The sequence below is a fragment of the Bos indicus genome, chromosome 2 (assembly GCF_029378745.1).
Source record: "Bos indicus isolate NIAB-ARS_2022 breed Sahiwal x Tharparkar chromosome 2, NIAB-ARS_B.indTharparkar_mat_pri_1.0, whole genome shotgun sequence".
Lineage (NCBI taxonomy): Eukaryota > Metazoa > Chordata > Mammalia > Artiodactyla > Bovidae > Bos > Bos indicus.
The window spans coordinates 62997385-63010147 of NC_091761.1; the positions used below are offsets into that span (position 1 = coordinate 62997385).

At 45.3% G+C, this 12763-nt stretch overlaps 1 protein-coding gene across 6 annotated transcripts in view; it reads right to left on the bottom strand.

Moving 5' to 3' along the window:
- MGAT5 (alpha-1,6-mannosylglycoprotein 6-beta-N-acetylglucosaminyltransferase) overlaps nucleotides 1–12763 on the bottom strand; it is a 397375-nt gene that overhangs the window by 244132 nt on the left and 140480 nt on the right. For 3 of the 6 annotated variants that reach the window (XM_070799867.1, XM_019973660.2, XM_070799866.1), the window contains one exon: nucleotides 2985–3364. The exons of 1 other annotated variant lie outside the window; for it this stretch is intronic. In XM_070799867.1, coding sequence (XP_070655968.1) covers nucleotides 2985–3225 — 241 coding nt within the window. In that variant the 5' untranslated portion in view covers nucleotides 3226–3364. Of the gene's footprint in view, nucleotides 1–2984; nucleotides 3368–12763 lie in introns of all 6 variants that reach the window. 2 more of the 6 variants (XM_019973651.2, XM_070799865.1) reach the window with 1 other exon arrangement.

Consider the following 12763-nt stretch of genomic DNA (forward strand, 5'->3'; position numbering starts at 1 on the left):
CCAGGGAGAACCAAGCTGGCAAGATTTAAATAACAAAATTCAATTATCTGCTTGAGGACTTCCATGAGAAGATGCTGTTAGACGGGTTTGTTGTTTTCAGTCTTAGTTCAGTGGTTCTCTAAGGTGGGGAGAGGGGAACATTTGCCCCCCAAGCCTGGAGATATTTTTGATGCTAGTGGATAGACACACCAGAGATGCTGCTAAGCATCCTACAAGATACACCATGCACAGAATTATCTGGCTCTAGATGTCAATGGTGCTGAGAAGAAAGCCTGTGTCTTGGTAAGATTTCATCTCATGATGATCCCCAAACCTCAAGCACAAATGCACAGTCCAATTAAATTCTTGAACCTCAGCTCCAAGGACCACTTTGATTGGCAGGCTGAGTTGATTAGCTGAAAGAGAAAAACAGGTTAGACTTGCTGTTTGGTTGTTTCTCTGTTGTTTCTGAGGAACAGAATTATTCTGCTAAAATTCCTCTGTAAAGGGAGAAAGTTGAAATAAATTTCTATAGTTTCTTTGAGCTCCAAAGTCTTATGATTATAAACATACAAAGTGGTTGATATTCTATCTAGGCTACTCGGAAGTTTTCAATAACTTTCTAAAAAAAATATACTGTCTCTGTGAGGCTAAAAAGCTAAGACCAGATCATTGCTCTTTAGTGTGGAGGAAACTCACGCTATGAGATGTTTAGCAGTACACAAGAAATAAAACCACTGCCAACAACTAGGGAAAAAAAAGTCTATGCATTTGCCATTCAAGTGGTTTTTCCTTTCCATGATAAAGATTTGAGAGAGAGAAACAGGAGGAAATTACTACAGGACTAGACCCCTTTCTCTCCAAATGTGTAACATGGAATGCATGGAACCAGAAATTGGAAAGCCGTACCTGTTTTACTCATGACATTTACTTGTAACACAATAAAAACACCAACAGTGAAAATTTGCTTTATTTATCTTTTTCTGATGGTTTATCTATAATATTTGGGTATTAATACAGAAGGTCCAAGTCAACACATAATTTAAAATCCACCCTCCAAAAAATTACCTAGTGGTTTTTCAACATCAGCTCTCAAACTAGTCTCAGTTTTTGATCCATCAGATCAAAGAAAGGTGACATTTAGATGTATTAAAAAAAAGTGCCAACAGACACTGCGACACTGCCAAATCCTCAAAGATTGGATTAAAAGCAGATTGTGTGATCATTCAAATAGTGGGCACTGAAAAAGAAAGTCCACATTGTATATGAAAAACAACCATTTCCTCCTTACCAAAAAAAATATGTATATATATAATTAAAAAGTAACCATATTTCTTGGATTTCTTTTAAAAAGAAAAAAACATATATGTACAATTGAGTATGATTTCTGAAGTGGCTTAGCAGCACAGAATCCTCCTATGGATTTGATCCCTGGGTTGGGAAGATCCCCTGGAGAAGGAAATGGCAGCCCACTCCAGTATTCTTGCCTGGGAAATCCCATGGACAGAGGGGCCTGGAGGGCCACAGTCTACAGGGTCTCAAAAGAGTTGGTGATGACTCAGTGACTAAACAACAACAGCTCCTGTGTTTGAACTCAAAGTTCAACACCTGTCGCTGCACACTTTCAGGAATCGTCATCTGAACGCTAAAGTAGTCCATCAATGTTTCCCACCTCAACCAACCCCACCCTTGTATCTGATTTATATTATACCTCGGGTTCCAAACCTTGAGGCCACTGAAGTCTCCATTCAATGGCCAGAACTGTCACTGCACGACTTCACAAAGGTCATCCACTGCGAATCAAGTCCACTCTAATACTCAGTGACCATGGGAGGGCTGCAACTTGGATTCTCCGAAACACGGTCTGATCCAAATTTCATTTGCAGTTTTTGTTTTTTATGTGTGTGGTGGTTTAGTCTCTAAGTCATGTCTGACTCCTGGAACTCCTGGACTGTAGGCTGCCAGGCTCCTCTGTTCATGGGATTCCTCAGGCAAGAATACTGGAGTGGGTTGCCATTTCCTTCTCCAGAGGATCTTCCTGACCATAGGAACCAAACCTGGTCTCCTGCATTGCAGGCAGATTCTCTACCGACTGAGCTATGAGGGAAGCCCCCATATTGTATTTGTGTATGCTTTGGTAAATATTTTGTGTCCGTATATATTTGTGTGTGAGTGTGTATGTACATACATATATATATCAGAAAGATATACACTGAAATGTTAATTGTGGCTATTTCCCACAGTTGTAGATTTATATGTGATTTTCCTTAATCTTGTTTTTTTTTTAGTTTGTCTACAGCTTCCAACTTTTCTATATTAAGCCTAACTTTTGCCGAAAGAAAAATAATATTCCATATGCATATCTTTTCACTCAACCTCATTTCAAAAAGGATTTCGAGCACCTGACAAAAAAAGCAACGAGTACCAAAAGATCTCTTTCAAAGTGAGAGCAATCAGAGACAAGAGCAAGAAACGAGAGAGCCATAAACTGTGAGGAAACCCAAGGTTAAAACTACTGATCAGCATGTAGGCTCTGATGACGTGCGTACTGGCCGGAGGGAGGCACACATTTGGCTCTGAGTTTTCTGGCAGGCCTAGAACATTCCTCCTCACCCTCCTTACCTCGCCCCTACCCATCCTAATTAAGTTTTGTTTAGGGAACAATAATGAGACTATTTTTCTACATTCCCTGAACATCCTCCCAGATGAGACCATGCAATCCAGCCATGTGTCCAGCGAAGAGGAGCCAGCTGCAAATACAACCAACAGAGCTCCAAGAGGGAAGCCCCACTGCTCCAGGCACTAAGCATCAGTGTGTCTAAGAGGTCAGAAGCTCCCAAAGGGCACTGCTTTAACTTTCTCAAGGTGTCCCTTTGTGTGCAATGTGTCGCCAGGAAGGGAGTGGCAAGAGGTAGACTCAATCCATGACCAAGTGTGAGAGCCTCTGGGGTCCCTCGGAGGCAAAGCAGAATTGGATGGAGGTGCCCCGGCAGTGCAGAACTTACCATAGGCCGTCATGACCCCCGCATAGGGTCCATCCACCACGTTTCTATTTTCTTCAGCCAGCGCCTTTATGTACCTCTTGCTGAGGTCCAGGATCTGCTCCCGGAGCATGGAGCTGCTCTCGGGCTGAGTTCGCTGCTGGATGGTAAAATGCAAGAGCATCATACCCCAAATAAAGCCAAAAGTCACGAGGAAGAAGCCCAGCTTCTGAGAGGACAGCTTCCACGGAGTGAAGAAAGCCATTGCTTTCTGCCGACTTCGCCTGCCCCGGGTTCCTACAGCGCAGAGGGGAGACGCGAGCTCATGGTACTGGCTGGGTTTGCGGGTTTCCTCGACTCACTCTGGCTCCTGCATCAGCTGATTTCCTTGCCTTGTTTCCATCCTGCTGTGAAGAAGGGGGAAAGTTAGCAGAGTCCTCGTGGCAAAACACGGCGAAATAAACCAGAGCCTTGTTTTCATTCAAACAGCTCTGAAATGTGCACTTCCTTTTTTCTTCATCTGCCGGTAGCCTATCTCGTGTTATGATTTAGGATCTGTAAGCCGAGAGGGGAAATCTGGCTGGTCGACAGAAAGCTGTACAAATACGGAGGGGAGGAATGTGTGTCTGCGCGTGTTCACAGGTGTAGTAGCAGGGCTGTTCCAGTCTGGACCAAGTTCAAAACAGGAAGTTTGTTTTGCAAGGTGGGGAGGAGAGAGAAGGATATTTCACTGAATGTCAGCAAAAACCCAAGAGGAGGGTGAAGTCGTATCACCAGCAGGCACTTCTGTGCCTGTGAAACTTGAACTTACCAAGTCAAGATTCTGTGCTCTGGCAAGGATTAGAGCCCGCAGCTGGAGAGGTGAGCCAGAAAGTGGATGCCCCCTAGGGGGTAATCAGACAAGGAAAAGAGAGAGCCCCCTGCAACCCCCCACAACCGGTATTATTTGAGCATTGTCAGCTTTCAGTAGCAGTGTCTAGAGCCGAGCTGAAGTTCTCAGGGCCACCAGGTGGCCTCTCCCCAGACAGCAGTACAGAGAGGCTGTGCAAGGGGTACCCGACTATCTTTTCATGCCAGCTATACAAGTGAAAGCTGCACCATACTTCTCACTTGCACACTTCAGCACTGGAAATGTGGGGCACACGACAGCCTGCTTTTTTGTGGTTCTCATTTTTAATCACACCATGGGGCAAAATGAGAGGTTACAAGGCATCCTCTCAATACCAATGCAGCAGAAGCTATCTGGTATCAGCACAGGCTGCACTGTGGTCCTGAATCAAGCCTTCCCAACAAATGAGGCTGAAGCCTGGGTTACAAATGCATTGCAGTGGCACAGATGGGCCCTCTTCTCAGAGTCCTGGGCTCACCAACCAGCCAGCCCACAAATGGCACGATTCTTTAGGCGTGTGAAAGCAGAAGCTGAGCATCCCCTCCTTCGAGGGACTGACCCAGGATGTATTCTGAGTGTGCCTATGTTGTGAGTCAAAGGATTCCTCTTCCTGAGCAGCATAAGAAGAAATGATAGGGGACCCTGGAGCAGTTAGCTTTCAGGGTCTATAATGAACCAGATCTGTGCTGGTCTTCCTCTCTCTTTTCCTCGCCTGTCAACCATCATCAGTAGCTGGTAACACCTCTACTGATACTGATAGTAAATGATAAATAAATTCTAGTGATGTCCCAGGCACTGTGATAGATGCTTTTTATGCCTTAGCTCATTGAATTCTTAAAACAGTCCTATACGGTAAGAACTATTAATGTTATGTCTGTTTTACAGACAAAAAAACAACATGGAGATCACCTACATGGCAGAGAAGAGAGAATTTACAGACATCCAGCCCGGGAGGCACCAAAGCAGGCCCTGCCTTCCCTAGATCATTCCTCTTCCCTGCCCATCTGTTTATGGCCAAGAATGGTCTGAACAGGCTTAAAGGGTTGTGAAAAGCAATGAAGAATATGTACCTGAAATCCTACGTAGTTCAAAAGCCTAGAACATTCACTCTTGGCCCTTAACAGAAAAAGTTTACCAACTGCTGAATTCTAAGCCAGTGGTTCCCAGAGTGTGGTCCCCAACTCAGCAGCGGCAGGAGCATCAGTGAGAAAACCAAATTCTCAGGGCCCACTTCAGACCTACTGAAGCAGCAACTGGAGGCGGCCAGAAAGTGGTAGGACGGGTGGACCTATGCTTCAATAGCAATAGCAACCAGCAACCTGTACTTCAATAGGCAATTCTGATGCCCGCTCAAATTTGAGAGCCCTGAACACAGGCAGATGCCCTCACAATGCCTCACCATGGTGCTGCCAGTCCGTGTGGCGGTATCTCCCTTTTCTCATCCCGTAAGTTTCTCTGGTCCACCATACCCTCCACATCCGCCAGTCTACTAGCCCCTTAACCCCCAGGGTCTCCCTGTCTTCCCTCAAGCTGCTCCCCAGACTTGGCTGACCCTGCCCCACATCACACGGATCATCCAAACCAAGCCTGTCTCCCGCTCCTCACCCCCAACCAGCTCCTTTCGCTTCAGACTCCTCCCCTCCCTCCAGGGCATGATGCTCCCTCCTAGTCTGAAGTTTGTAAAACACTGTCTACCTGGACTATTAACCAGTTTCTGTATGGGATCCATGACACCTTTAAGAGACTCCCCACTTGTGTTCTCAGAGAACGATGCTGCCAGGGAACCAATAAAATCCCTACAGATTGGATGAGCTGGTTACCCAGGCTCGGTGGCACTTCACTCAGCCCCTTCTCATGTGGGCCAGCTGAGAGGCACCTGCATTCACCGCTACAAGGATGCACTGAGCACGTGCAGCCATCAGGCTCCGGGGACTGAACAGGGATAAGACAGGACTCCCATCCTCAGGCCTGAGGCTTCAGAAGCCACCCTCTCCACCGCCCCCCCCGCCCCCCGCCCTCCAGGAAGTGGCTGCACTTCCTTTTCAATAAGCCATGCCAGTTAGCTGATGTCACCCCAGGGCTGAACGGATTTTCCCAGAGCAAGCAAACAAGATGCTTACCAAGAAAGACAGCCTAGGGTAATTTTCTTTTGCTATTTTAGGAGAGCCCCCAAAGCAGATAGGAATTACCTGTCAGCTTTCATACAAGAAGCCCTGCTTTGCTTTCCCTAATGAACCCCCGAAGAAGCCGCTCAAGGCTGCAAAGTTTAAGCAAAGGAAAGAGCAGGCCCAGGAACTGAGCAAGGACCCAATAGTAGGTGGTGCTTCTCTGCCTTGGCTTTGGGGACAGTCAGGACCCACCCAGGTGATACATGCCAGGGGCAAAAAGACCGTCTGAAAACCCAGACGTGGTAAAATCACTTCCTAAAAGAACAGTGATCACTTCCTCCCTTCCCATCCACTCATCAACATGCTGAAATATGGTTTCCCTTTTGAAATGTGATCAAAGATCACATTTGACAAGGAAATACATCTTAATTTAAAAAACAAAAGTATGTGAAAAGATACTCAAAATGACTAGCCTTTAAGGAAATGCAAATAAGAGGCACAATGAAATATCAATTCCCCTCTGTCAGGATGGCTATAATCAAACAAGACAAATAAGAACAAATGTTGGTGAGGATGTAGGAATAGGAGAACCCTTATATCCTGTGGGCAGGACTGTACAATGGTACAACCGATGTGGAAGACTGTCTGGCACTTACTCAAATGACTAAGCAGAGTTATCAGATGACCCAGCTAACTCCACTCCTAGGGATTCTCCTGAGAGAAATGAAAGCGTACGTCCACACAAAAACTTAAACGCGAACTTTCACAGCAACGTTATTCAAAATAGACAAAGAGTGAAACCCAAATGGTCACCAAGTGACAAACGGATGACCAAAATGGGGCAAATCTGTTCTATTCAGCAATAAAAAGAGATGAAGCACTGATACATGCTACAACATGGATGATCCCCGGAAATCCTAAGTGAAAAAAGGCAGTCACAAAATGCCACATATTATGTGATTCCATTTATACGAACTGTCTAGTAGAATAGGCAAATCCTAGAAGTAGAATGTACACAGTAGTTGCTTAGGGTTCGGGGGGCGGGGGCAGGAATTAGGAGGGGACAACTAAGTCTTGCAGGGTTTATTGTGAGGGGTAGTGAAAATGTTCTAAAATGGACTGTGGTGATGGATGCACAATTCTGTGGATATACGAAAAACGCTGAATTGTATACTTAAATGGGAAAATTGTATGATATGTTAAACATATCTTAATAAAACTTTCCCAAAAAACAAAAAGCAAGCAAGCCCACCTCCAAAGGTGGGGTAGGAGGGAGAGCTGAATTGAAGACAGGCAGAGGAGCCTAATAGGTGCACTGTGGCCCCAGTCAGGACCCACCCCTTCCCCTACTTCCACAGCCGAGATAAGGGCTGGACCCTTACAAAGGGCTGACCACAGGCTCTGCAACAGAAGGAAGTTACGCAAGGAAACCTGCCACCCGTTTACCAGACACTGCTAACCCTTCTCAGCTATGGATCACTCACTCTTCAAGGCGAGGCCTGCTTTGCCTGCCAGATGCCAATTTCTCAACACACTTGAAGAAACTCTCAAAACCAGCCCTGTTCTGGACAGAACCAGACTGAAGAAGCAGTAAGGAAGCTCCTTCAAAGGCTGACATTAGTGGGAGACCATTTGTCACATCAGGACCCGTGTCTTTGGAGGATGGATGAAGACAGAAATGTCTATCCCTTCAGGAGCAATACCAGCCCCAGCCACAGAGACCTTTTCCTCAGGCCCACAAGACAGTCCCGACACAGCCCGTAGGTACCACATATACATGGATAGCACCGCCTGAACGTAGTCATTCCCACAGCTCTGCTGTCCTATCACGGGTCACCCGATTTTCCCACCTGTCTTTGGATGGCAGCCATCACGGCCTACCTCTTGCCTCCCCCTCTGCAGTAATATTCAAGAAATCCTATTTGTGTTCTCAGAGGCTGCTGCCATGCCACCATCACTCTCCGGCTCTCCAAAGCCAGTGCACCCTCTAGCCCACCAAGCTCCAGCGGCAGAAGAAGGTAAGTAAAGAGGTCTCTACACAGACTGCCAGGAAATCCACCCACGGTAAAGCATCAAAGAAGCAACTGGCTACGCAAGCCACTCACAAGAGTGTGCCCTCTATTAGAAGGGTAGAGAAACCTCACTGGTACAGGCCTGGTGAAACTGATTCGCAAACTTTCATTCCTGCGTCTGGTGCCGGAAACTGCTCAGGACTGCAAAACAGATCTGTGCTTCCAGACTGCAGCGACTGGTGCTTTGCAGGAGGCAAGCAAGACCTGCTGCCTTTTAAAACACATCAACCTGGATTGTATCTATGCCAAATGTGTAACCATCATGCCAAAAAATATCCAGCTAGCACACCACATCCCTGGAGATCCTGCTTAAGAATCCACTATGGTGAAAAACAAACAAACAAACAAAAAAGAATCCACTATGGTGAAAAACATTTAAGAAAAATTCTTGTCTTCCTATTACTGTAGTTCTGAATGTTAAACTATTTCCCCCCCATGAGGGTCAAAAGATAACTAAGTATATAACTGCAAGTGGAAAATGAGGTGGGGGTGGGGAATCAGTATTGGCAATTTTTCCACTTTTATTTCCGTGAATTTTTAATATAAATGTGGGGATGTAAAGCATTAATGCAAGTCAAAATGCTTCAGTGAACAAGTTTCAGCAGTTCAAGTTGATAACAATATAAATAAACCTGTTAAAATTTTCTGGACAATGCCAGCATTTGGATTTTTTTAAAAACAGGTAAATTTCTTACTGACTGCAACTAAATGGTATTTGTAGCATTTTTATTCTACAGTAGATTCCATTCATTCACTATACTTCTCTGAGTTGTCCTACGTGCCAAGTACATGTTTTTAAGTTTGCTATTAAAATACATTAAACTATTAAAAAAAACCACACACACAAATCCTGAGTCCACTGTAGTCATCCATGTTGCCTTGGAAACCCCATCACTTTCTCACAAATGAACCCCATATCCTGTCTAAAACCTTCCCTGGATCCCTGGACTGAGGAGGGCCCATCCTCCTTGGAGCATCCCCTAGAAGTATGTGCTCCTTCTAAAGAGCTTCTTAACTACTTCTCTGTTGGATAATCTTTTCTTTCATTTCCCATACAGGTTCTGTAACCTCCCTAGAGACAGGAAGTGCTAGGAATGGGACTGCCTTGCACATTGGGGATGGTCATTATGTGTTTGTCAGATGAAAGAATGGGATGACAGGGATGACAAAAACACAAATGAGTAGTGACCCCTGGGACCACCGCCTGGGGTGAACCACAAAGAAGCTGGACACTCTGAGAATGTAAGCTAACCTCACCTGTTAGAAGTTTTTAGATCTGTCACATAGCAGTGAACGATTATTATGCCCTTGACTAGATGGGGGTTAAACTAAAGGGGATGCGGTGGTAGATGGGCACAAAAAGAAAAAAAGGGACAAAAGTTTCAGGAAATAATTCTAGAAGGGGCAGTGACTTTGGCACCAAAAAGCTGTCCAAGACAAGGGATGGGAGGGGAAACAAGTTTGGGGGGAACTTAGGTAGAGGCTGTTGGTTCCATCACTGGGTATCCAAGATGATCCCAGGACATCAGAAGGGTGATGAAGGGGAACTGAGAGAACTCCTGCATCTACGGTCTGGAAATCCACAGCTGGCCCCACCCATTAGCACTGTGGGACTGTAGACAAGTCTGTCTCAGGTTCTGCATAAGTAAAATAGGGAAAGTTGTGGAACCACAGAACACACTGGTAAACTAGATGAATAGGGGTTACTGGTCTTCAAATTGTGTTCCAAAGGACCTTAGGGTCCCCAGAGACGTTTCTGAGGTTCTATAAATGTTCTCATTTGAATTGTCTACCTTAGTGTAACATTTTTTTCTTTAAAAAATTTGGTTAGGAAAAGTTTTATACTATAGATTCTCAACAAAACTTCCACATACCTCTGTATGTGGAGTTTAAACTTTGAATTCTTATGCTAATTTGGTAGGAAAATTAATGCTTGGCAGTGGTCTTATTTGCTTATTTGTTTTATAAAATTCAGGTCCACATATCTACTCATGTAAGATTGCATGATACCAAATACTAGGAGACCCAGATTAAATGCCAGATGAGGGTCCATAATAAATTGTATGTTTCAGAAACATTTTGGCTGATCATTCTTCATTACAAGTAATAATAGCAGTCTTTAGAGAATGCTAATGACTCAACTCTGAAACAATTCCCCACCACTTCTCTTTCCAGCCTCTGTAGGAATTTACATTAACAGCAACTTAAGAGGGCCCGGTGTTAAAAAATAGTAGCCATTACCATTTGCTATCAGGGTGAATCTGGACTTCCACTATTCTACAGCCAAAATTCAGCACAGAAATCAACTGTGTGCTAACTAGATACGAGTGCACACCATCTCACTAATTCTGCCTCTCCAGAGTAGCTCACTGGCCTAGTCATCTACTTTAAAAGGAAGTAGGATAAATTAAAGCATATAAAATAGCTGTATGCAGACTGGGATACTACATCTGAGATCTGGCTTAGGAAAATAATAACCAAGTACAAACTCTTCATTCACAGAGAAGGACACTGAGGTCCAGAAAACATTCTGCTTTCCAATGAGAGTCAGAATCAAACCATAACTCAAGCTTCCTGATCCCATTTGATCTGCTCCACACCAAGCTGTATCTCCCAGCTGCCTGCAGAAAACTCAAAGGGGAAGAAACTTACCAAATGAAACACCAACCAGAAACCACAGTCCAGTGACAGTAAGGACCTGTGAGTCTACTGTGACACCGTACCAAGCTCAAGGAGCTGGCAGAATCAGCAGGTGAAAAGAAAAACATACATTCATGGAATTACTGGTGCAAGGCAGGCAGATGGCCTGGGGTGGGAGTCTTGCTCTAAATGTGGTATCTTCTGTTGTTAAAAGGAGAAGCTGAGCAGGAGGGAAGGACAACCAAAACAATTTTTTCCTCCCAACTAAGTCCAAATTCCTAGGAAGATGCCCCAAAGGTGGATACTCACTGCCTGCATGGTTCAGTGCCACCAACCTGAAGCCTGTCCCAGGGCCCACTCACCAGCTGCCCCCAGTCTGAGGTGTGAGTCCTTGACAGCTGTGCTAACCATGAGCTCGCCTCCCAATTCGTGGAGCAAAGGAGCCCAGGAACCAACAGTGTTGGAGGCACTGATGAACATGTACAGACAGGGCCCTCTTCGTCCACCTTCTTGACTGGATCCTCTGACATGTTCTAGTCCTTTATAAACAGGAAAAACACATTTGAAGTGAAAACAGACTGTTCTCTTTAGAACCGGCTAAACAAGTCTTATTTTGAGTCACTAACCAAAGACACCGGCTAAAACAACACACCTTTGCTACGGGGGCGGGGGGTGGTTCTGATGTTTAGGTTTTATATGACCCATGCCTTTTACATCTGAAGTGATCAAACCAAGACGGCCCTGTGCCTGGTTTGCATTTATCAGGCGGCACTTGCATTCTCCATGTGGACAGACAGAAGGGAAACGGCCGGCCATGCCCACTTGAAGCAAGATCTGCCTTGCAGTTACACTGTTGACTAAGTGTAGTTCAGAGCTCCATAACTGGAATTAATAAATAAGTTTTCAAATACTGTAATAAAGCTAATGACTCTGTATCCAGAACAGGCCCTCCTTCCCACCCTCTCTATTCCATCCCTTCCCCATCTCCACCGCCAGCTATCCTCTGGTGTATGTGGCCATCTCCACCAGGGGGAGCAGAGGGGCAAGGAAAACACTTGGAAAGGTACGTGATGACTGTATTCTGACTCCCCTCTTGGGCAGAAGGCTTGCACATTACGGGCAAGTGGACAAAAAGGAAAGATGACAAAGGAGTGCAGAGGAAGCTGTCACTTCTGGATCAGATAATATCTTTGTTCTGTAAGTTTCATTTACCAGGCTCACAGGTTATTCACAGTTGACAGAATTTCCCATCATCAACAACAACAAAAAATGAAACCACAGTAAGTCCAAGAATTCGGAAAATGTCTACTAAGCCATAACAAAAAGCATGGGTCCCTGAAAAATGAAACAAACGCATTTAATCCAAGGGGTCTCCATCCTTGGCACAACTTACATTTGAGGCCAGATCATTCTTTGTCATAAGGGGCTGTCCTGTGCATTATAGGAATTTGACAGCACCCCGTCCTCTAGCTACTAGACACCTTTAGATAGAACCTGCCACCCCCAACTGTGACAATCAAAAGTGCCTCCTGACAATGTCAAATGTTCCCTAAAGGATAAAAGCACCCAGGTTGATAACCACTGCCTTAGCGTACCAGCAGGACATCACCCACCCCACTGGATGAGGCTCAGGGAAGGTGAGGCTATAGGACTAGACTGAAGAGCAAGAAGAAGCAAACCAAGAAAACTCAGGAGTCAGTCACCAGCCCTGAAGATGCGCAGGCTCAGAGCCCTGAGCTAAGACTAGAGGCCACAGACGGACAGGGCAGAGCAGGGGTAGCAGCTGATTCCTGATGCTGTCCCAAGCTGACTGACAGATGAGTCTCATTTTTGTCCACATCCTTCAGTCCCAGTGCTATCCTGGTAACTGCCAAGGAGCTCATGCCTGGGCTGGCTATGCCCCCATTTATTAATTAGTACATGGCATGCAGGCTCCACTCCACAGAGATCCGAGTCTACAAATCAAGGCACAGGGAAGAAGCTTTGAGAAGACAATCTCTGATGCTACATCAGACAGTCTTAAATAGAAAAGGATTGTCATCCGGCTTCCAGCCCAGGAAATCATGAACACACATTATGACAGGTCGATAATGA